The following is a 25,673-nucleotide window of genomic DNA, read 5'->3' on the forward strand; positions in this document are numbered from 1 at the left end:
AAACTTCCTGTTTCCATTACGCTGTCGTGATTTTTTTTAAAAATATGGTATAACTTTACTCGCATAAAAACTATATATGGAAACGTAGTTAGTGGCATGGCTGAAATGCAGTGATTCCTTGGCAGGGCTTTGCTTCATAAAATGTTGATGAAAAAATAATGAGGTCTGGAATTCCCTCTTTGCATTATTGATTAGACCGACCGACTGAGAGAGAGACCAACCGAGAGACAGAAATAATTCACTCGTTGAGCGTATGCTTTGACGATGTAGATCTCGGACACTGGAGGGCGCTATTAGATCGCAGATACTGTATACATTCTAGATCTAACGCAAACATCATTCAGTTCCTCACATTTTTAGTGGAACTGGACACTGTTTGAAATGGGTTGATGTATTTATATATACATACCAACAAGAACAGACAGAGACTGATATTTCATTCTGGACTTGTATTTAGTTTTCAGTCAGTAAAGGGAGAACATTGTTTCAAAAAGATCATAGACATTTTGTTTTTGCTATGTACAAGAAATGTAAAGATTCTGTGTCACAACTTGGTAGCGCTACATGCGTCAAACAACAGAACACCACAGAGACAAGAGCCAAGAAAGTAAACTGGTACAAACAAAGCATGAAACTTAAAATGGACAGCATAGAGGGCTGTGTGAGAGAGCGGAGGGGAGGATAAATTCTCTGAAAAAGGGGGAGAATTCTGTTCAGTTTGTGGAGCATTAGCAGTTGGCTGCATCTGTTTGTTTGGCAGTTGGTGATGATAAAATAAAATGATGAATCAAATAAATAATAAATTGTGCTTTTTGGGACATCATATTTACAACCATGTAGTAAGAATGTTATTAATGAGTCTGTCTGGAGACAGTATGTTTGGTTTGGCCAAGTAGGAGGCCCGTTTCAAAGAGATAGCTCAGGGTCCAATAGAGTGCATTTATTTATAACAAAAAAATGGGAAACAAAAACAAATAAAAGCCACATTAAAATCATAGAAGTTCATCCAACACCAGAGTGTAAAAGAGAAACAGGAATCATGATCACTGTCATGCGTGGTTTGAAATCTGTATTATTTGACAGTGCTGGTCATCTATGAATGTTTGAACATCTTGAAGAACAATCTGGCCTTAAATGGCCATGTACTCTTATAATCTCCACCCCGCACAGCCAGAAGAGGACTGGCCACCCCTCAGAGCCTGGTTCCTCTCTTGGTTTCTTCCTAGGTTCCTACCTTTCTAGGGAGTTTTTCCTAGCCACCGTGCTTCTACATCTGTATTGCTTGCTGTTTGGGGTTTTAGGCTGGGTTTCTGTATAGCACTTTGTGATAAAAAATAAATAAATAAAGGGCTTTATAAATACATTTGATTGATTGATTGTTCAATTTGACTTTACCATGTGTGAATGAGCTCTGCTGTAGCATTTTATGTGGAAGGAGACCCTGACTTTCGTGTGATCAATGCATATATCCTCCCATTTCCCCATCTCCATCTTTGTTACAATGTATTGATTGTTATACATCAATATCCTAGACCTAGAAGACTACTAAGACAGAAAAAAATCCAAATACATTTTTAATGAATCATCTCTCTGAATTCAGTTGCTATTGGACTTAACACAGGGGGTGTTGGGCCTTGATGTCATGCACATAATCAGTAGTTACTTAGGGGCCCACTCACTGAAGCAATTACAGAATGTTTTGAACGTGAATTGTGGGGGCTTGAGAACTGAACCCGACTTCAAGGTTAGATTCCACCGAGTAATTTGAGGACTTTCAGCTATAGAGAACAGGACAGTTGACAAAGTATTCTGAGACAGATGAAGCAGGTATATAATAATATAATTTTATGAGAATAATAATACACCTTGCAATAAGAGAACAATGTAGGCCTACCCTCTTGTCTCTAAAATGCAACTTATCCATGGATCTGCAGTTCCCACAACGGAACCCTCTCACAACTTTACCCGGCCTGTTGTTTTCTTGTAAATGCCAATTCCAACACCCACCTTTCCCTGACACTTTACTCTTTAAAACGTTTACTTTCAAAGAACTCTATGACTTGAACTGCCAAAGGCACAGGTGTACCTAAGCCACTTTGTTGGTGGCCTGATCTTTCCACTGCCCTGCCAGGACTGGTATTTATAGAACCAGAGAAATGGATTCAAATCCAAAAACCTGCCTCAAACCAACCATCATTTGCACATTGTCATTATACACAAACATGCTCAAGAGTGCAACCCTTTCAGTAGGAAATACACAAAAATGATCACAAACACTCTTGTGTTTTGTGTTAAACAGGAGAATGGAACACACTCAGAATATCCCTCAGTGTTTGAGTCACCAAACAGACAGGCATTATTCCTTGACTCAGTACAGTAGTCCTATTGATTTAATAGCCATCTTCCCTTTGAAAAGGAGAACATAGATGATAAAGGGATCTATATGTAATATGTGTCTTAAAGGAAGTAATGATTCTCTGGTAAGTCAGGGGGTAATGGTCTCTCTACCGGGTGTGGGTTCAGAGGTCAAGTGTCCTACAATGCTCTGTAATGCTCATTCAATTAATTCCAATACAGACTAAATGGCCCAATACTCCATTGTTAGGGATAAAATCATCTAATAGTGGACTGGCTATGGATATAGAGTGGGGCTGGACTAGGGCCTGAGGTCCACAGGAATAGCTACAGTAGACAGACAGTAGACAGACAGCTCTCTGCCCCACTGTTCACTCATCATCTGACTGTAACTAACTACATGGTTGGTCACACCAGCCACACCCTGACAGCATTGCGAACCAGTTCTCTGTGTTTATTTGCTTTACACTTTATTGAATTGTCATGTGAGCTCTATTAAACTGAGGCTACAGTGACAGACTATCCAGAGTGGAGATGGGGGAGGGAAGCAAGTTTGTTACTGGCAGAGGCACAGAAATACCTATCTCTTTGCATGAAGTCTGACAATAGAAAAACAGGACAATGGAAGTCAACAATACACTTTTTTCTCACTCTATATTGAGTGTTTAGCCGGGTGTTTAAAGGCTAAATTAAAATCGTATCTTTAACATTGTAAAGTGTATGAGGGTAGTGGATATATTGAGATGGAAATGTGGTCTGTATCAGATACTACCTATGAGATGTACTGGGATAGGTTAAGTTTAGATTGAACCCACATAAAACGTGCCTGTGAGCATGTGTTGAGTGCATGTGTATGAGCATGTGAGTGGCTCTGTGTTTGTCAGTGTCTGTGTATGTAGCCATATGATGGTTGTTGTGAATTCTGGCAGCTGGTCCCCAGCTCTACCATCCATTGTGTGGAAGTCATCCAATGAGATTATGATTCCCTCTGTAAAATAAAGTGCTGTTCCCTAATCTTTCTTCCTGTCCTTTCTTCCTGTGTGCCATCTTACCATCTCCCCTTCCGTCATTCCACTCCTCCCTTCTCCCTTCATCTCTGCTGTGTTTGAGTTTGTCTTGGCTTCATGAAATATTTCGGACATTCTCCTGTTATGAAACAATTGTTGTTATAATTAATGAATAACATTGTGTGGGTCCATGATATGATTAAAGATGCTGTTATACAAAGTTATACACATTGTACAAAGGATAGAAGGACAAACATTTACCCTAACTACTAGCAAAAAATACAAATTCATTATCTTGTAATATTCTCTCTAAAATAAAACAATGTATTGAAATGCAAAACTATGAGTTTAGCATAATTCATTCTTCTAATATACCATTCTAAAAAAATATTTTAAAAATATTACTTTTTGCACAATGAGTGTGTTCTTTTTTCATGTTCTTGTTGAGTTATATGCTCTTACAGTATTATCCATTGTACAAATGTGGAACTTTAAAATGGAAAATCTGAGTGTTTTCAGTACTTTCAATCCAGGTTAAATGGATGCTATTATCCCCTCCCCAGTATCAATGGTGATTGGATATGAAGTATGACAATCAACCACAACCACACATCTGAGAGAGTATTAAAATATAAAGGAGATTGGGTTAACCCTAACCCTAACCTGTCTGGATAAAACACACACAATCAAAAACAAAAAAATGAGTAAACAAACAAAACAACAAAGAATACCCTGTACAGAATTGAAAATATTCGCTTAATGCGGTTAGTTCTACCCGGGAGGCGGGAGGTGGGAGGCAGAGGCTGATGGGAATGAGGAAACAGACAGGATATCAAAGTGGCCATTTCCTCTCTAATGGCTGAAACAAACTGTTGATAAACAAGGATGAAAGTTCACCTCTCAGATAGCGTCACAAAATAACAGACCAAAGAAAATATACTATTTATATTATAAAAAAAGGAAAAAAATATACATAAAATACTGCATAACTGTGTGTGTATGTTTATCTGCCTATCATCATGCATACACATACACCTACAGACATACAAACACACGTACACGCTATGCATACACATAGTCACATATAACTAAGGCCAGTTTTGAGGAAGAAAACACAAGGAAATCAACAAAATTAATTTTAGCACAATGCTGATTCAGTAATGCCTAAATCTACAATGTGTGACCAGATCTGCAGAGTTATGCATATCCCCTTTGGATACAGCAATGCACCCTTTTACATTCTCTCTCTTTCTCAATCCAGCAGTACTGTAGCATCTCCCAGTGCCCTGGGTCATTTTGCTGACAGTCTTTGCCCTCAAGTAGCAGGAAATGGAAGGACAAGTGAGCTCCTTCCTGTGTCCCATACGTTCTACTTATTGGGCATTTGTTACAACAACAAAAAAACCAGTCGCTGCAGGTGTTTTAGTTCCTTTTATTCATGTAAGTAGGAATGCAGTTCCTGGTATGGGTTAGAGCTCATGTTTTATTTTATTTCTCTCTGGTATTTGCACAATGTCCTCCTGTTTGGGTCCTCTCTGTACTATCTATTCCCTCCCCCTACCTCACTTGCTCTCATTATGGGTGTTTGAACGACTCCTCTCTCCCCGGGAGAGCACATGATTCCCCTGTCCCCCACCTGACCGGGTCTCCAAGGGGAACACACTGTTACCCAGCATTCTCTGGGAGCCCTCCAGGTGGTTGGCCACGCGGTGGTGGCTGCTGTAGGAGCTGAGCTTGGGGCTGGCTTTTCCCAGAAGCCTCTGGGAGGTGTTTGTACCTGAGCTATCATGAAGGTGTTCCTCCTCGTCCGTGTCAGCATCAATGAACTTACTGATGGATGCGTCATGGTATGTGAAGACTGTCGGGATCAGGGTCTCAGGGGGTGGAGTCTTGCTGCTGGCAGTGGTGTAGACAGACACCTCAGGACTCATGAGAGAGTGGGCAGAGAGGGCAGAGCTATCTGAGAGGGCCCCGCCCCCTGGCCCCTGTGCTAAGGAGGAGGAGGAAGGGTCTGCGTCCCCGCCTTTGAAGTTGACCTTGAGGGAGCGGTTCTTTAGCGGGTTGCTGAAGCGTAGGCCCCGGGGGCTGTCAGAGAACAGGCCGTGCTTGGAGCCTCGTCCTCCAGGGACCTTGGTGGCGCTGTGGGGGGACACCATGGCCTCGTGCTCCAGGGTGGTCTCGAGCACGGGGTTGGTGCTAACCCTCCCTGGAACAATGGTGCTGGGGCTGTGGGAGAAGCGGGCACTTTCGGTGAAGTCAGCAGCACAACTCATGAAGCTGTCAATACTGGACATGCTCCTCATGTCTGTGGTTGGGGCAGGCTCTGTGGGGATGATACCCATCTCTATCTCGTCTCTCTTCTTGGGCGCTTTAGACAAATGCCCCTTGTCCTTACTGTTAAGGTTAGGCTGAGACTGGGTCTTGGCCATCTTGTTGTACATCTCCTCCAGTTTCTGAGCGTTGAGTTGCTGAGGGCTGGCGGGATGGGCTTTGTCTGGTGAGCTGGGCTCTAATGACTGAGCGGAGTCCATCTCTGAGGTGGTCCTTTTGGGAGTCTCTTTCCTGTGGCTAGGAGACAGGTGGTTGTCCTGCACCTTCCCCATGTTCTCTCCATTATTTTCTACCACTACATCTATGAGCTCGACACTGCGTGCAAACGCCTCCTTCATGTTCATGGAGATGATGCTGCCGTTCCTCTTGGCCCTCTCCAGGGCCTCCCGCCGTTTGATGGCCTTCTCCTGCCTCTTCTGCTCCTTGTAGAACTCTGAGAAGTTGTTGACGATGATGGGGATGGGCAAGGCTATCACCAACACTCCAGCTATGCAGCATAGACCCCCAATAATCTTACCCAGTAAAGTCTTTGGGTAGATGTCCCCATACCCCACCGTAGTCATAGTAATGGTAGCCCACCAGAAGGAGGCCGGGATGCTTTTGAACTTGGTGTCCTCCTCGTCCTTCTCGGCGAAGAAGACAAGGCTGGAGAAGATCATAATGCCCATGGCCAGGAATAGGATGAGCAGGCCCAGCTCATTGTAGCTCCTCCTCAGGGTGAAGCCCAGAGACTGAAGCCCTGTAGAATGCCTGGCCAGCTTCAGAATACGGAGGATACGCATGATCCTGAAGATCTGCACCACCCTCCGGACGTTCTGGAACTGTAGAACGCTCTTATTGGATTCAGTCAGGAAGATGGTGACGTAGTAGGGTAGGATGGCTAGCAGGTCTATTATGTTTAGTGGACCCTTGAAGAACTTCCACTTGCTGGGCGAGGAGATGAAGCGGAGCAGGTACTCCATGGTGAACCAGGCGATGCACACCGCTTCCACGTGAGCTAGCTGAGGGTTGTCTGTCACCTGGCCAAACTCGTCTATGTCCTGCAGCTCCGGGAGGGTGTTCAGAGACAAGGCAATGGTTGACAGCACGATAAAGAGGATGGAGATGATGGCCAGGACCTGTTGAGACACAACCAAGACAACGTGTATCAGTCAAACGTCAGTGCATTGACATGTAGAACATTCATGCCAAAGCATTTCAATGCTTTTTTTGTCTGAATCCAACTGTGGGACAAAATTACTTTCAAAGATGCTTTAAACATGCAGCAAATAATAACAGTCATTTTGTGAGGCTGACACCTGAAGAATATGATTAATTCACGAACCATTAAGCTCTCTGACTGATTCCCCCTGAACATTATGAAAAGGCTACTGTCATATCAGGACTACCAGCTTTTTAAGAGAAAAAAAGGTCAAAGATAAATATGATTTAGATTGCCTGGTTGATCATTCAAGTCTGACCCCCCCTCCTCCCTCGAGCACTCCATTTGTTCATGCATGAATGCCCTCCCTTGAGCACGTCATCCTCATGCTCAGTCAGTCTCACTCATATTAAAAATGGCAAAATCTACTCTCCGCCCCATGGCAAAATGTGTAGAAATCATGAAATGTGCTTTAAAACTGTAACATTTGCTCTCTGCCCCATGGCAAAATGTGTAGAAATCATGAAACTTGCTTTAAATCTGTAACATTTGCTCTACACCCCATGGCAAAATGAGTAGAATTGCATGAAATGTGTTATAAAATTGCAAAATCTACTCTCTGGCCCATGTCAAGATGTATAGAATGCAGCAAACTTGCTTTAAAATTGTAACATTTGCTCTACACACCATTGCAAAATGTGTAGAATTGCACAAAATTAACTCTAAACAGGACTGCAGCGTGCCTATTGAGTCATGCAAATTTCTTTTCTCTCTGTCAAGAGTGGGGCCACTATGATGTTTTGCTTGCAATGTGGAGGCTTTGAATGTGGGTACGCAAACCATATTTTCTTTTTGTTGTGGCCTCCACCCCATCAAGGTTTCCCATCCCTGCCCTACAATGTTAAAACAACACCCTACAACAAGTTACTGTAACACCACAAATGTTAATTCCCTGACACTGAGAAAGTGTAACAGCATCAGCTCTAATAAAGTGTTAATTTAAGTCAGAAGTTGCCCATGGTTTTAGGGACCAAACATTCTTGGGGTGTTAGTTCATCAACACTTTGAAAAGTGTTAGTTTAACACTATTTCTGATGGTCACATATACAGTACACACTAAGAAATTATTACATTTAACACTGTGGGTGTTATGTTTTTTATATCAAATTTGCTGTGCAGCTGTAAATTGTGGTGTCATATCCCTGTCAAATGTGTGACTTTGTTCCTCTCCTTCTTTCTGCCTATCCACTCAGCCCCTCCCATCTGCCTCTCTCCTTCAGACTGACTCCCTCAGACGTATTGTCCTAGTTCTTCTACAAAGCACCTTGCAAAGTGAGTGTACTACTAGCAGACTACTAGAGACCTAGATTCACAGCCCAGCCTGTGACTCCCCTGCATGATAAGAGCATTTCAACCTGTGTGGAAGTCACAGGGGACAGGATGATGAGTACTACATGCTGAGTACATCAGGATCTGGACGAGGTCTTGTGGATTAACAGAGCGCATTCAGATCAGGGCCATGTACGCTGGGTGAGGCACACCTATTAGTCCTCTCCCAGCTAGGGCCAGTGTGTGTCATTCTGACACAAGGTCACAGTGGAGGTTGTGTTCCTATCCCTGTCCCAGGTCAGTGGAATGCAGGATTACTCCCTGGCACCGCTCAGCATTCAGTAGCTTTAATTAATCCTGGCAGGTGAGGTGCCTGCAAACCCACCCTGGCCTTTAGGGAGAGGCTGAGCGAGAGAGAAAGAGAGAAAGAAAGAGACAAAGAGGTAGAGGCAGTCTGGGCTTTAGTGTTCCAGCATCAGCTCAATGCCCCAGCTAAAAGAGAGTGAATTAAAGGCCAGACAGTTCAAACTCAATCAGAGCCACACCTAACATGTCCTTCGTCTTGTCAGGATCCTGAGGGACCAAAGTCATCTATAAAATAGCCTCCAACACTCTACTCAACAAACTGGATGCAGTCTATCACAGTGCCATCCGTTTTGTCACCAAAGCCCCATACACTACCCACCATTGCGACCTGTACGCTCTCGTTGGTTGGCCCTCGCTTCATACTCGTCGCCAAACCCACTGGCTACAGGTTATCTACAAGTCTCTGCTAGGTAAAGCCCCGCTTTATCTCAGCTCACTGGTCACCATAGCAGCACCCACTCGTAGCATGCGCTCCAGCAGGTATATCTCACTGGTCACCCCCAAAGCCAATTCCTCCTTTGGCCGCCTTTCCTTCCAGTTCTCTGCTGCCAATGACTGGAACGAACTCCAAAAACCTCTGATGCTGGAGACTCATATCTCATATCTCCCTCACTAGCTTTAAGCACCAGCTGTCAGAGCAGCTCACAGATCACTGCACCTGTACATAGCCCATCTGTAAACAGACCATCTATCTACCTACCTCATCCCCATAATGTATTTATTTATTTATCTTGCTCCGTTGCACCCCAGTATCTCTACTTGCACATTCATCTTCTGCACATCTACCATTCCAGTGTTTAATTGCTATATTGTAATTACTTCGCCACCATGGCCTATTTATTGCCTTAACTTACCTCATTTGCACTCACTGTATATAGACTTTTTGTTTTCTTTTGTTCTACTGTATTATTGACTGTATGTTTTGTTTATTCCATGTGTAACTCTGTGTTGTTGTATGTGTCGAATTGCTACGCTTTATCTTGGCCAGGTCGCAGTTGCAAATGAGAACTTGTTCTCAACTAGCCTACCTGGTTAAATAAAGGTGAAATAAAAAAAATTAAAAATAAAAAGTGATGTATAAAAATCTACAAACACATTAGATCCAAAGAGGATTTGCTCCCATTAACAATTCTCTCAACCAATCACCGTTAATGACTCAAGTTCACACCATTTCAAGTGTAAACTGCACTTTACCTATTGGCAAGGACGAAGCATATCTGACCATTGAATATTGTCATTGTATGTCTCCTTATATTTCCAATGTGTTTATAAGGATACTGTGTAGTGTTTGTGGTTCTTGAGTATTTCACTGACACACTTAAACTGACACACATTGGCTGATGTGGTCGTTAGGTATACTGTACCTCATGCATGACTAAGTGCACATTACGCCTGACATCCAGACATGCAATACTGTAACTCTGCCTGTGGACCAAGCACAAATGACGTTCCACAACATTCCACACACTTCAAGACATAACACACTATATCACGTGAACATTTACACACCTTTAAAGGTATTATGTTATAGCATTAAATAAAGCAGAGATATCCGCTTGCCCTACTGAAAGATTCATCTAACCTGCTCTCTGTGTCTAGTCTACATGTAGATGTTTATCTCTCACACTCTCACACTCAGTGTTGGTGTCACGTCCTGACCAGTATAAGGGGTTATTGGTTATTGTAGTTTGGTCAGGACGTGGCAGGGGTATTTGTTTTATGTGGTTCGGGGTTTATGGGCTATGTATTTATGTAAGAGGGGTGTTTGATTTATGTGTTCCGGGGTTTTTGGGTAATGTTCTTGTTTTGTATTTCTATGGTTTTCTATGTTGTGTATTTCTTTGTGTTGTCCTGGTATGGCTCTCAATCAGCAACAGCTGTACATCGTTGTTACTGATTGAGAGTCATACTTAAGTAGCCCTGTTTTCACCAGTCCCTTTGTGGGAAGTTGTTGTTGTACTGCTGTGTGTTAGCCTGCAACACTGATCGTTTTGTTTGATACGTGTTCTAATAAAGTTAAGATGAGCACCCAACCCGCTGCGCCTTGGTCCATGACGTACGACGACCGTTACAGTTGGGTTACAACGCCGGGATGGGGAGAGCTTAAATGTTAGAACATGGACCATGTAAAACCATAGAGCCAGCTCCACGCACTGAGAATCCAGGTCAATTACACTGTACAAAAATATAAATGCAACTTGCAACAATTGGAAAGATTTTACTGAGTTACAGTTCATATAAGGAAATCAGTCAATTGAAATAAATGTATTAGGCCCTAATCTATGGATTTCACATGACTGGGAATACTGATATGTATCTGTTGGTCACAGATACCTTAAAAAAAGGTAGGGGCATGGATCAGAAAACCATTCAGTATCTGGTATGACCACCATTTGCCTCATGCAGCACAACACAACTCTATGGGGTCAATTTCACGCCATATGTATTGAATTCAAAATAAAATAAATCGAGAACATGAAAAATAAAGTTCAGAATGTAAACATATTTTCGAGTATGGGTGAAATAACGGATGTCGAAATCAAAAACCAAACAATTGAAAGCAAAATGTAGAGAAGTGTAAACAAAAATAATACATCAAAAGCAAAACCCAAAAACTTGTAAGCAAATCATTTTAAAGCGAGAGCAAAACTCTATGACAAATGATTAAAGAAAATATTTGAAAACGAATGCAAAAAACGTTTTCTGTCAAACTTTCCCAGCAACCAATCCTATTGAATAGATTTTGCCTATGCTCTTGCCTGCATGTACTACCTTTTGGTTACAGTACTCGTATCTTTGCTTTCAATGTCTTTTTCTTTGCTTTCACTGCCAGTCTTTTCGATTGCGAGTTTTGGCATTATTTTTCCATGAAGGGTGGGGTTTAGAGGGAGGCGTAGACAATGAGCCTCTATTGGTCCGCTAGTTTTGGAGTGACGGTTCGTCTTAACCCATCAATGAACATGATAGACAGGCTTTTTTTCTATTGCCTACTTAAGTAGACGTTCTGACGTCATCTTGTTTTAGGGTTTTAGCAAACGTACTTCAAAATTGTCAGTCACGTGTCAATAATGTATGGATATTAGAAGCATGTCTATCTAATACAATTAATGACAAACCATCTAACTACTTAGGTAAACATATGAATTACCTGTTGCGCAACGTTTGGCGCAGGTGTATGGCGAACCAATTACCAACACCTGCGCTGAACGTTGTGCAACAGGTAATTCATGTTCACGATTTATTTTATTTTGCATTCAATACATATGGTGTGAGATTGACCCCATACATCTACTTCGCATAGAGTTGACCAGGCTGTTGATTGTAGCCTGTGGAATGTTGTCCTCTTCAATGGCTGTGCGAAGTTTCTGGATATTGGCGGGAACTGGAACACTTTGATCGTACACGTCGATCCAGAGCATCCCAAACATGCTCAATGGGTGACATGCACTGATGTAAAGTACTTAAGTAAAAATACTTGAAAGTACTACTTAAGTCATTTTTTGGGGGTATCTGTACACTCACTACAGTGCCTTCGGAAAGTATTAAGACACCTTGACTTAAAAATAACTGTGCAGCGACGCTCCCCATCCAACCTGACAGAGCTTAAAGGATCTGCAGAGAAGAATGGGAGAAACTCCCCAAATACAGGTGTGCGAAGCCTGTAGAATCATACCCAAGAAAACTTGATGTTGTAATTGTTGCCAAAGCTGCTTCAACAAAGTACTGAGTAAATGGTCTGAATACTTATGTAAATGTGATATTTCAGTTTTTGTTTAAAATAAATTAGCAAACATTTCAAAATACCTGTTTTTGCTTTGTCATTATGGGGTATTGTGTGTAGATTGATGAGAAAAAAAACAATTCAATCAATTTTAGAATAAGGCTGTAATGTGTGAAAAAAGTCAAGAGGTCCGAATACTTTCCGAAGGCACACTATTGATATTTTTGACAACTTTTACTTTTACTTCACTACATTCTTTAAAAAAGTATGTACTTTTTACTCCATACATCCCTGACACCCCAAAGTACTCTTTGCATTTTGAATGCTTAGCAGGACAGGAAAATTCACACACTTATCAAGAGAACATCCCTGGTCATCCCTACAGCGGCTGATCTGGCAGACTCACTAAACACATGTTTTGTTTGTAAATGATGTCTGAGTGTTAGAGCGTGCCCCTGGATATCCGTAAATAAGAAAATAAAATGGTGCCGTGTGGTTTGCTTAATATTTGGAATTTGAAATGATTTATACTTTTACCTTTACTTTTGATTACTTAAGTATATTTTAGCAATTACATGTACTTTTGATACTTAAGTATATTTAAAACCAAATACTTTTAGACTTTTAGATTTTACTGGGTGACTTTTACTTGAGTCATTTACTTTTACTAAAGTATGACTATTGGATACTTTTTCCACCACTGGTGACAGTGTCTGGTGAGTATGCAGGCCATGGAAGAACTGGAACATTTTCAGCTTCCAGGAATTGTGTACAGATCCTTGCAACATGGGGCCACACATTATCATGCTGAAACATGGGGGGATGGCGATGGATAAATGGCACGACAATGGGCCTCAGGAATTCGTCACGGCATCACGGCATCTTAAAATTGCCATTGATAGTATGCAATTATGTTTGTTGTTCGAAGCTTATGTCTGCCCATACCATAACCCCACCGCCACCATGGGGCACTTTGTTCACAACGTTGACATCAGCATATTGTTTTCTCACACAACTCCATACAGGCGGTCTGCCATCTGCCCGGTACAGTTGAAACCGGGATTCATCCATGAAGAGCATACTTCTCCAGTGTGCTAGTGGCCATAGAAGGTGAGTATTTCCCCACTCAAGTCGGTTACGACCCCGAACTGCAGTCAAGTCAAGACCCTAGTGAGGATGACGAGCAGATGAGCTTCCCTGAGACGGTTTCTGACAGTTTGTTCAGAAATTCTTCAGTTGTGCAAACCCACAGTTTCATCAGCTATCTGGGTGGCTGGTCTCAGACGATCCTTCAGGTGAACAAGCCGGATGTGGAGGTCCTGGGCTGGCGTGGTTACACGTGGTCTGCGGTTGTGAGGCCGGTTGGACATACTGCCAAATTCTCTAAAATGACGTTGGATGCGGCTTATGGAAGAGAAATTAACATTAAATTCTCTCTCAACAGCTCTGGTGGACATTGCTGCAGTCCGCATGCCAATTGCACACTCCCTCAAAACTTGAGACGTATGTGGCATTGTGTTGTGTGAAATAACTGAACATTTTAGAGTGGCCTTTTATTGTCCCCAGCACAAGGTCCACCTGTGCTGGGGACATGCTGTTTAATCAGCTTCTTGATATGCCACACTTGTCAGGTAGATGTATTATCTTAGCAAAGGAGAATGGGTCGCTAACATGGATGTAAACAAACATTTTGATAAATAATTTTGTGCTTATGGAAACTTTCTGGCATCTTTTATTTCAGCTCATGAAACAAGGGACCAACACGTTACATTTTGCATTTATATTTTAGTTCAGTGTATATCAACTACAATCCAAGCAGCACAGTGTGGTGTGAATGGGAACTGGATGCACATCTCTCTGGCTAGAGTGGGTGAGTAAAGTTGCGTACCAGAGAACACGGAGCTCTTGGCTCCTGAGCCCTGGTTCTAAAACGGGCCTTTGAGGGGAACTCACACTGATCAGATCATGGCTAATGTGGCCTGACGAGCAGACAGGGCTGCAGCATGCCTAATGACTCGTACTAAATACAAACGACAACCTTGAAACTGACTCCAGGTGTGTGTGTGTGCTAACTATAGAAGAGCAGCCGAAGCATGACAGCCCCCCCCCCAATCTCTCTCCCAAAATACACCTTCCCACTCCAGTCTGGGCGCAGTGCAAGTCCCAGGAGGCCAGGCAGAGAAGAGATCACAGTGACATGGATTCACTCAGAGAGAAGTATACCCAGGCCACTCATAGCAAAGACAACACTATACAGAGGTGGATGGGTTAGACTAGAGTGACTGACTGAAGCAGGGAATCAGGCAGTGTGGCAGAAATGTGTGAGTTTCCTGGAGGAGGAAGTGTGAGGTGTGTGTGTGTGGAGATGGCATCAGGGTCCCAGAGTATGGTGATTCGTGTGGGTGTGGGAGCCGGGCAGAGTCCGGAGGAGTGATGTGAGAGGAGTAGGGTTGATTTGTGGTAAGTGGGAGTAGGAGGTATTCTTGAGGGGACTGAATCATAGTGTGTGTGTCTGTAAGGTGGCCAGGCAGGGCAGCGGTGAAGGAACAGCAGGGTTGGATGTGCCCAAGGGGGCCAGGCAGTGCAGTGGTGAAGGAACAGCAGGGTTGGAGGTGTCTGTAAGGAGGCCAAGCAGGGAAGTGGTGAAGGAACAGCAGGGTTGGATGTGCCCAAGGGGGCCAGGCAGTGCAGTGGTGAAGGAACAGCAGGGTTGGAGGTGTCTGTAAGGAGGCCAAGCAGGGAAGTGGTGAAGGAACAGCAGGGTTGGATGTGTCCAAGGGGGACAGGCAGGGAAGTGGAGAAGGAATAGCAGGGTTGGATGTGTCCAAGGGGGCCAGGCAGTGCAGTGGTGAAGGAACAGCAGGGTTGGAGGTGTCTGTAAGGTGGCCAGGCAGGGAAGTGGTGAAGGAACAGCAGGGTTGGATGTGTCTGTAAGGTGGCCAGGCAGGGAAGTGGTGAAGGAACAGCAGGGTTGGATGTGTCTGTAAGGTGGCCAGGCAGGGAAGTGGTGAAGGAACAGCAGGGTTGGATGTGTCTGTAAGGAGGCCAGGCAGTGCAGTGGTGAAGGAAGAGCAGGGTAGGATGTGTCTGTAAGGAGGCCAGGCAGTGCAGTGGTGAAGGAACAGCAGGGTTGGATGTGTCCAAGGAGGCCAGGCAGGGCAGGGGTGAAGGAACAGCAGGGTTCGAGGTGTCTGCAAGGAGGCCAGGCAGGGCAGTGGTGAAGGACCAGCAGGGTTGGATGTGTCTGTAAGGTGGCCAGGCAGGGCAGTGGTGAAGGACCAGCAGGGTTGGATGTGTCTGTAAGGTGGCCAGGCAGGGCAGTGGTGAAGGACCAGCAGGGTTGGATGTGTCTGTAAGGTGGCCAGGCAGGGAAGTGGTGAAGGACCAGCAGGGTTTGATGTGTCTGTAAGGCGGCAGGGCAGGGGTGAAGGACCAGCAGGGCTGGATGTGTCTCTGGTGTCTGAGTCTTACGCAAACAGGAAACGGGACGAGATGTCCCCATGACGTCACTGCCCGTCATTAGGAGTAAATGATGAGGTAAAGGAGCCCGCGGTTCCACTGCCGTTCACTACTGCTTCATCTGGCAGATATTCACATACAAGACAGGACAAACATTAATTCAAGTGAGATGTAGACACATTCACTCCTGTACACTTGTGTGCATACCACACACACAGTACATGTCTATAAATTCAGTAGCACACAGACACACACATGCAATCCTCCCCACCCTGCCCACAAATACTGTACTCATGTTTCAATAATTAGACCAAAGCGCTAGCGGCCCCTCCCCCGTCTCCTTGGAGGCATTGTGAATATTTAATATGTCCTGAAGTGCGAGCAGAGCGATCCTCCTGTCCTGAACAAGGTATGTGTGAGTGGGTGGTTAGTGGGGTACGTAAAGAGGTAGCAGTTCAATCAGCTTCATCAAGCTTCATGGGGGTTGAAGGATGAAAAGAGGGAGGAAGAGGGAGAGAGAACTTGCTGAGGGCAGCTCCCCTCCACTCCCCACTAGAGCAGGTAGTGTAGGTACTGTTAGGGAGCTCTGCTGTGCTATCATGCACTGTCTGCACCACCCTGGGCGTCACATCTAGTTTTACCACCAGTCTGATGGGAGCTGAGGCCAGCCCAGGGCCAGGGGGAGATGTGAGAGAGGGGGAGGGATGGAAAAGAGGATACAAGAAACATGTCTGCCACCTGGAGCAGAGAGGACAGAGAAGGATAAATGTAATAGGATTGTATTGCTCTATAAAGCCTGCTATAGGATGGGAAGTTTTCTATCCCTCTCTCCTGGGCCACAGAGTATGGATGAAGTTCCACTGCACTTAATCATGGCTCTGCTCGCCCAGTTCACCGCCTGATCTTGTCTGTAGAGGGAACATTCTCTCTCTCTCTCTCTCTCTCTCTCTCTCTCTCTCTCTCTCTCTCTCTCTCTCTCTCTCTCACACAAACACACACATCATCTCACACTATTTAGTCTGGGTGAAATTTGCACACATAGGGTATTTCTGATCCTGTTATGTGTAGCGGTGCTATGATCTATGTACTGTATGCTTGACCTCCTTCACTCCCCGCTTATTACTAGGTCGTACAGGCCATGGCTGCAGGATTCAGTGTCACTTGTTTTTGTCTCTATTAATGACAATGTAATGGAAAGGATGGATGGAATTACCCAGTCACTGCCAGTAAACACTGGGTCTTCCTCAGGCCGACGTGAGAATAGCATGGGGTAGACAACAGTGTAGACAAAAACACCTACACCAATGGGGAACAGACTGGTCAGAAAGTTCCATGTTGGGAGTGACCCAGGTGTTTGCAAGTCTACCCTTAAACTCCCAAAAAATCGTCTCCCCTCCTCACCTACTCCCTCATCACTGTCAAAGAACCACTAACAAACAGCCTTATATGAGGCAGGTGGGGAGACCGTGAGATGGAGCGGTAAAGAGACAAAGAGAGGCACAGAGAGAGGAAGGACACATAGAGAGGAGAGATGGAGTAGTAAGAGAGAGAGGCTTGGATGCCAAACAAACAGTACAGCGAGACAGTTTCCTCTCCTCAAACCTCCTCTCTCCTCTCTTCAAACCTCCTCTCCTCTCCTCTCCTCTCTCCTCTCCTCAAACCTCCTCTCTCCTTTGTCACATTGAAGAGCTGACTGTGATTATGCAATCATGGGGAGATGACAGCAAATGTTACCCCCCCTCCCCAACCTTCCCCTCCCACCTCTGTGCCTGTCCTGATAAATGTGGTGCAGAGTGTGAGACAGAGAGATGGATGGCTGGGCTCCCAGGCAGTGTCCTCTGAAGCTATGAAGGTGGTGCTGTCACCAGGAAACAGGTGTGAGTGTGTGTGTGCGTAGGTGTAGGTGGGTGGGTGTAACTCCGAGCTTATGCCTCTGCCTCTCAGCTGTGCTAAAGCACATTAGCTGGTTTAGACAGGTAAGAGAGAGAGAGTGTGTCTGACTGTGTGTGAATGCATAAGCATGGTCCCTTGTGGGTGGCGGGTGCAGGAGGGGAAATGGCTCCCTGCGTGTCACTGGTCTCCACTAGAACAGCTGTTTAACACCGGCCTTCCTCCCAGGACATCTGGCAGGAAATACTCTCTCTTCTGCAAGCATCTGGAGCATCTACTGGAGCAGGGTGGACATTCTCTAATGGGTGTCACAACTTTTACTTACACATGGGTTGCTATGTGGGGAAGGAATTTTATAATGCTTTACAGCCAGAGAAAGAATTACAGTGCCTCCAGAAAGTATCCACAACTTGTTGTGTTACAGCCTGAATTTAAAATGGTTGAAATGTATATGTTTTGTATATGGCCTACACACAATACCCCATAATGTCAAAGTGGAATTTGGTTTTTCAAAATTTGTACAAATGAATTAAACATGAAAACATGAAAAGCTGAAAGGTCTTGAGTCAATAAGTATTCAACCCCTTTGTTATGGCAAGCCTAAAGAAGTTCAGGAGTAAAACTGCTTAACAAGTCACATAATAAATTGCATGGACTCACTCTGTGTGCAATAATAGTGTTTAACAAAATTTCTGAATCACTACCTCATCTCTGTACCCCACACATGCAAGGTCCCTCAGTCGAGCAGTGAATTTCAAACACAATTCAACCAAAGTCCAGGGAGGTTTTCCAATGACTCGCAAAGAAGGGCACCGGTTGGTAGATGGGTAAAAATAAAAGTATCCCTTTGAGCATGGTGAAGTTATTAATTATACTTTGGATGGTGTATAAATACAGCCATTCAGTACAAAGATACAGCTGTCTTTCTAACTCAGTTGCTCGAGAGGAAGAAAACCGCTCAGGAATTTCACCATGAGGCCAAATGGTGACTTAAAATCAGTTACAGAGTTTAATGGCTGTGATAGGAGAAATGGATGGATTAACAGAATTGTAGTTACTCCACAATACTAACCTAATCGACAGAGTGAAAAGAAGGAAGCCTGTACAGAATAAAACATGAATTCTTTATGCAACAAGGCACTAAAGTAATACAACACATTACTGAGTACCACTCTCCATATTTTCAGGCATAGTGGTGTCTGCATCATGTTATGGGTATGCTTGTAACCGTTAAGGATTGTGGAGTTTTCAGGAGAAAAAAAAGGAATAAAGCTAAGCACAGACAAAATCCTAGAGGAAAACCTGGTTCATTCTGCTTTCCACCAGACACTGGGAGATGAATTCACCTTTCAGGAGGACAATAACCTAGAACACAAGGCCAAAGAAGACAGTAAATATTCCTGAGTGTCCAAGTTTTGACTTAAACCTGCTTGAAAATCTATGGCAAACCTGAAAATGGTTTTGAAAAGAAAAATTGGCAAATTTTGCACAATCCAGGTGTGGAAAGCTCTTAAGAGACTTACCCAGTAAGACTCACAGCTGTAATCACTGCCAAAGATGATTCTAACATTTATTGACTCAGGGGGTTGAATACTTATGTAATCAAGAAACAGTATATTAGTGTATTATTTTTCATATGTTTTCTACAATTGTCTATAATTGTTCCCCACTTTGACATAACAGAGTATTTTGAGTAGATCGTTGACAAAAAAATTACAATGAAATCCATTTTAATCCCACTTTGTAACACAGAAAAATGTGGAACAAATCATGGGGTGTTAATACTTTCTGAAGGCACTGTACATGTTCAGCTCACGTGTGTGGGTCACGATTCCAGAGGCTTCTTTATGTGTATGTTATGTGGTGTGATATTATGCCCTTATATCACCTTCTACCAATGAAGAACTGCAGTACTCTTACAATGGAACAGGTCAAGGTTGTGGAGTGGGGTCAGCAGGTGTGTAGATTGATGGCCCCGAGCACTTAGCTGACCATGGTGCCCACTTATACTGAGAGTCTGGGGTCAAAAATGAAAGACTCTGACACAGGGATAAGACAGAGAGGAATTCATGTGCTCCTAAGACAACAAATGACATCATCATGATAAATCCAGATAGTCATGGCAGGAGACATGTTACATATGACTCATGGTTTATTAAGAAGCTATTTCAGCCCACATGCTCTGGTTTTCTACAAGCTTTGAGGATGTTTTCTATAAGTTTTGACTGGTGAGTGGTTAAATAGTGTCTTTCTCTTGCTTTCTTTCTTTCTCTTTGTTTCTTTCTCCCTCTCCCCTCTCATTATTTCTCACCCCCTTCTATCTCCCCCCTCTCTCTCTCTCCTTCTCCCTCTCTTTGTGTTGTATCTTGGTATGGAGGAGGCACCTCTCGTTTTCTCTGAGTTCCTGTTTGGCTGCATTTGCAGTGGGAACCCTCAGTAGACTGTCAGTGAGGCTTTCCTCAGGGCAGTGGAAAAACAGACAGATTGTGAGGCTCCCTCTAATGGAAGAAGCAATGTGGCTGTGATCCTGATCTACGTGTGGTGGGCATGTGTCTGAGTGGACCAGGAACACACAACACCAGGAGGCTCACAGCACTCACACTCTTCCTACTGATAAAGATATCTCACACCGCTGACATGACAAGTACTTAAAGACTGTTATTTTTTCTTATTACATGCATAAAGTACAACTTTCTTGTCTTGTTATGGTTTAGACACACGTACGGTATTCCAGGGCTGGCAGTAGTGTCTATTGCCAGGATTTCTCTAGTGAACTAAGTGGGGACTAGGATATCTATGAGATTTGAGATTGCCACCCAGTAAACATACTTAAACAACACCCAGTGTGGGCCATCTGTCCTTAGTTGGCGGGCCGAGTGTGTAACATGGGGATTAGCTGATGGACAATATGAGGATTTGATCACGATTAAAGTAACTGAGGCATGTTGAAACTTCTGGAGTGACAGGAGGGCTATAAAACAACCATTGAGCTAGAGATGGCCACAGGTGTCACGTCCTGACCAGTAAAGGGGTTATTTGTTATTGTAGTTTGGTCAGGACGTGGCAGGGGGTGTTTGTTTTATGTGTTTCGGGGTTTTTGGTTAATGTTCTATGTTAGAAATATACTATGTTCGTTCTAGTCTTTCTATTTCTATGTTTAGTTTATTGGGTTGGCCTACAATTGGAGGCAGCTGTTCCTCGTTGCCTCTAATTGAAGGTCCTATTTAGTAGGGGTGTTTTTTCATGGGGTTTTGTGGGTAGTTGTTCCTTGTGTAGTTGTGTGCCTTACAGGACTGTTTCTCGTTGTCGTCGTCGTCGTCATTGTTTTTTGTATTAAGTGTTTTGTTTCGTTTTCTTCTCATTAAATAAAGAAGATGAGCATACACATTCCCGCTGCTCCTTGGTCCCATCTTTACGACGAACGTGACAACAGGACAATAAGAGGTTGATTGCAAACAATGATTAGGATCAGAGAGAACATACTGTACAAATCAGAGATTAAACTACACAGGGCTAAGGGCAAGGGTCATGAACCATGTTCGCATTAGTTAGACTGAGACGAGCCGGAAACGTTGGTGTGCTCAACATCACAAGAGATACAATACAGAAGCTTAGTGACAGCTAGATCTTTGCTGTACTGCATCGATGTAAATCTCAAGATTTCCTGTGGCTAAACCCTGTTGTTTGATTGGTCATCACCAATATTATCGACCACAACCTGAAGCTCAATATCAGCCACTGCTGAAAGCTGGGTACAACAGGAAGCGATAAGATGCCTATGCTGATCAGTTGACCGCTAATTAACAGTCACTAATATATCCCGCTCCAGTGACCCTAGCGACCTGTTCAGTCCTGTTGTGTTTACCACAAAGAGAGGTGGCACTTGACGCAACAGTAGGTTGTCACAGCAAAACGTAGGTTGGATGGACCCACAGGTTTTTTTTCCTGAAACAGGAGAAGGCTTCGTGCACTCAGATCAGCAGGTCCTGCTGTCGGCAGGTCAACTATATTTTCCTCTAGACCTCTGACAAACAACGGCCCTGATGAGAGGTGGAGAAGTGCTCTCCTGTCCAGCAAGCTGTAGCCTGTGGAGGGCATATTTAGAACAGTAGAAGTTTACCCACATAAAGCCTTTAGAGTTTTCTTGTCCCGTCAACTCACCAGAGACAGTGTCTCTATAAGTCGCCTTAGGGTCCAGCTGTGACCCACTCTTTGGGAAGCACAGGTGTAGAGCTCCCACAGTGGTCTGTAACTTGTGGGCACATCACCAGAAAAGAATCAAACTGTTGATGCTACCTGGCCCATCGCTCATTGTGGTCATGACAACCTACTCAGAGCTCACCAGGTGGTGATTATAGAGAGTTACTGGACCATTACTTGTTTGACAAATCACTCTGCTCTTTCTATCTCTCTTTTTCTCACCACTTTTCTCGCCTTCCTATCCGGATATTTTCATATCGCATGTTTTTGTCTGTTCTGTCTCAGATAAACGTTCCTTTTCAAAACCATGACCTGTTATGGTTGATTTTGAAGCCATGATGGCATTTACCTCTAACTGTCACTTTGGCAGCCATTTATAACATTTGTGATGTGGAAGAAAAATGAGCAGACATACACATTTCCTGCAGTCTGTTTCTGACATCTAACAGCACTGACAAACTTCTCCCTTGGAGTATTACCTATTCATCCGACAGCAGAAAACTTCACTACCTCCGGTAATACTTATTCTGAACTAAAGACACATTTTATCATACGACTAAAATCTCCTGTTACATGTAGATAAATGATTCCATTTGTCTCTCACCCAGTCTCACACGTCTTTTTGCCATACTAACACTTTACCTTTTATTCACACTGAATATTAATATAAAATGATCTGTCCACAACTGCCAGTATATCCATGGTATTCATGTACCACGAGTCATGACATTTGAGGTACAACCTTCTTTAAATCACCCCCTCTCCACACACACGAGCATGCACACGCACACGCACACACACACACACACACACACACACACACACACACACACTACATGTCAAAGTTTTAGGACACCTTAGGATAAAGCGTTTTTCTTTATTTTTACTATTTTCAACCTTGTAGAATAACATTTAAGACATCAAAACTATGAAATAACACATATAGAATAATGTCGTAACCAAAAAAGTGTTAAACTAATCAAAACATATTTTATATTTGAGATTCTTCAAAGTTTCCACCCTTTGCCTTGATGACAGCTTTGCACACTCTTGGCATTCTCTCAACCAGCTTCATGAGGTAGTCACCAGGAATGCATTTCAATTAACAGGTGTGCCTTGCTAAAAGTTAATTTGTGGAATTTCTTTCCTTCTTAATGGGTTTGAGTCAATCAGTTGTGTTGTGACAAGGTGTGTGTGTGTGTGTGTGTGGGGGGGGGGGGTATATAGAAGATAGCCCTATTTGGTAAAAGACCAAGTCCATATTATGGCAAGAACAGTTTAAATAAGCAAAGAGAAACGACAGTCCATCATTACTTTAAGACATGAAGGTTAGGCAATGTGTAAAATTTCAAGAACTTTGAAAGTTTCTTCAAGTGCAGTGGCAAAAGCCTCCGAAATTGCAGCCCAAATAAATGCTTCACAGAGTTCAAGTAACAGACACATCTCATCTCAACATCAACTGTTCAGAGGAGACTGTGAATCAGGCCTTCATGGTCAAATTGCTGCAAATAAACCACTACTACTAAAGACTTGCTTGGGCCAAGAAACACGAGCAATGGATATTAAACCGGTGGAAATTTGTCCTTTGGTTTGGAGTCCAAATTGGAGATTTTTGGTTCCAACCGCTGTGTCTTTGTGAGATGCGGTGTGGGTGAACGGATGATCGCCGCTTGTGTATTTCCCACCGTAAAGCATGGAGGAGGAGGTGTTATGGTGTGTGGGGTGCTTTGCTGGTGACAGTGTCTGTGATTTATTTAGAATTCAAGGCACACTTAACCAGCATGGCTACCACAGCATTCTGCAGCTGGTTTGGGCTTAGTGGGATGACCTGGCCTCCTGGCCTCCACAATCTCCCGACCTCAACCAAATTGAGATGGTTTGGGATGAGTCTGACCGCAGAGTGACAACAAGTGCTCAGCATATGTGGGAACTCCTTCAAGGCTGTTGGAAAGCATTCCAGGTGAAGCTAGTTGAGATAATGCCAAGAGTATGCAAAGCTGTCATCAAGGCAAAGGGTGGCTACTCTGAAGAACTGAAATTCTAAAATATATTTCCATTTGTTTCACAGTGTTTTGGTTACTACATGATTCCATATGTGTTATTTCATAGTTTTGATGTCTTCACTATTATTCTTCAATGTAGAAAATAGTAAAAATAAAGAAAAACTCTTAAATGAGTAGGTTTTCTAAAAGTTTTGACCGGTGGTGCGCACACACACACACACACACACACACACACACACACACACACACACACACACACACACACACACACACACACACACACACACAAAACTTGAATACTACATTGTCGAGAGGGGACACACTTCTTCCATGCAGCAGTCAGTCTGTGGTTGAATAATTCAGTGGGTAAGGACTGAGGAGAGGATAACTGGGTCTATATTTGAACCCTCCTGTCCTAGCAAATGGTCATAAATAGAAAGGGGATGTCTCTCTCTCTCTCTCTCTCATGGGTCAGTCTGAGACCACTGTCTCATTCATATTCAGTTCTACTAGCTAGAGAAGAGCTCAGCTGCTCTCTAGTTAATATCTAGTTAGAGTCCTGCAGTTAGAAGTGCACACTTGGTGGCTACAGACTCTTTATCAACTTTACGTTAGTAAGAACGACAAGGACTGCAGTGAGGACATTGCCATTTGTGTGTGTCTCTGTGTGCATGTGTACATCAGTGGAGGCTCCTCAGAGGAGGAAGGGGAGGACCATTCTCCTCAGTGAATTTCATAAAAATAAAATAGTGAAACATTTAAAAAGTTATCATTTTAGATAAAACTATACTAAATATATCCACGTCACCAAATAATTGATTAAAACACAGTGTTTTGCAATGAAGGTCGACAGTAGCCTCAACAGCACCCTGTAGGGTAGCACCATGGTGTAGCCAGAGTTTTTCACAAATACATTTATTCAAAAATGAAGGAGAAGCAAGAGAGCGAGAGAGAAAGCTATCTTTTTGCACTTTCACTTTCACTTAGCTAGTGTCAAATGCAGCTAGCTAGTTTAGCCTACTCAAGCACCCAGCTCAAACAGAGAAGTCAAGGTAAGCTTTTGGTTTTATAAATGTATTGCCACTGGGGCCAGCTGGCGTAACTGCTAAACTGATTGATGCTGACTACACTGCATTGCATGATTATAGTGGGTTTACTAATGCATTAATTCTAGTAGCTATGTTGACTATGATGTGACAACGATGTAGGCTGTGTGTAGCAGTTAACGGTCATGATATGAAGGTTTGGCTGGGAAAGTTTTTTTTGCCTGGTCACAGACAGCTGATGTGTTGTGCACTGAAGTCCACAAGCGAAGGGGAAAGGTGAGAGGAAGAAAGCGCAAAGATAGATGCTAGAATAAATTTGATATATATATATATATACACATATACAACGAGCTGTTTGCATGTGTCTGGTATGAAAGTGAACTGTGTTTGCGTGTGATCAGGGATGTATTCATTGCGCCGATTCTGTAGAAAAACCTTTCTTAAACGGAAGCAAACATAACGAAACAGGGATAAACATACCTGAATTTGTCCAATAGAAACTCTTGTTTAACTGTTGGACTAATGATTACACCCTAGATCGATCAGCTAGATGCAGACAATAGGAAAACAACCTCTCACTCAACATCAACAAAACAAAGGAGATGATCGTGGACTTCAGGAAACAGCTGAAATCACCCAAAACCCTGACGAACTTTTACAGATGCACAATCAAGAGCATCCTGTCGGGCTGGTACCGCAACTGCACCGCCCTCAACCGCAAGGCTCTCCAGAAGGTGGTGCAGTCTGTACATCGCATCACCGGGGGCAAACTACCTGCCCTCCATGACACCTACAGCACACGATGTCACAGGAAGGCCAAAAAGA

The 25,673-nt window shown here is 43.5% G+C and overlaps 1 protein-coding gene across 1 annotated transcript in view; it reads right to left on the reverse strand.

Annotated features, from left to right (window-relative positions):
- Positions 1-452: 452 nt before the first annotated feature.
- The window catches only part of LOC106565586 (potassium voltage-gated channel subfamily B member 1), a 90,338-nt gene continuing 65,117 nt past the window's right edge, over positions 453-25,673 (reverse strand). Inside the window, exon 2 of the mRNA XM_014132870.2 lies at positions 453-6,811. Within this exon, the coding sequence (XP_013988345.1) occupies positions 4,925-6,811 (1,887 nt within the window). The 3' untranslated portion in view covers positions 453-4,924. The remainder of the gene's footprint in view (positions 6,812-25,673) is intronic.

This window comes from Salmo salar, chromosome ssa12, assembly GCF_905237065.1.
Source record: "Salmo salar chromosome ssa12, Ssal_v3.1, whole genome shotgun sequence".
Lineage (NCBI taxonomy): Eukaryota > Metazoa > Chordata > Actinopteri > Salmoniformes > Salmonidae > Salmo > Salmo salar.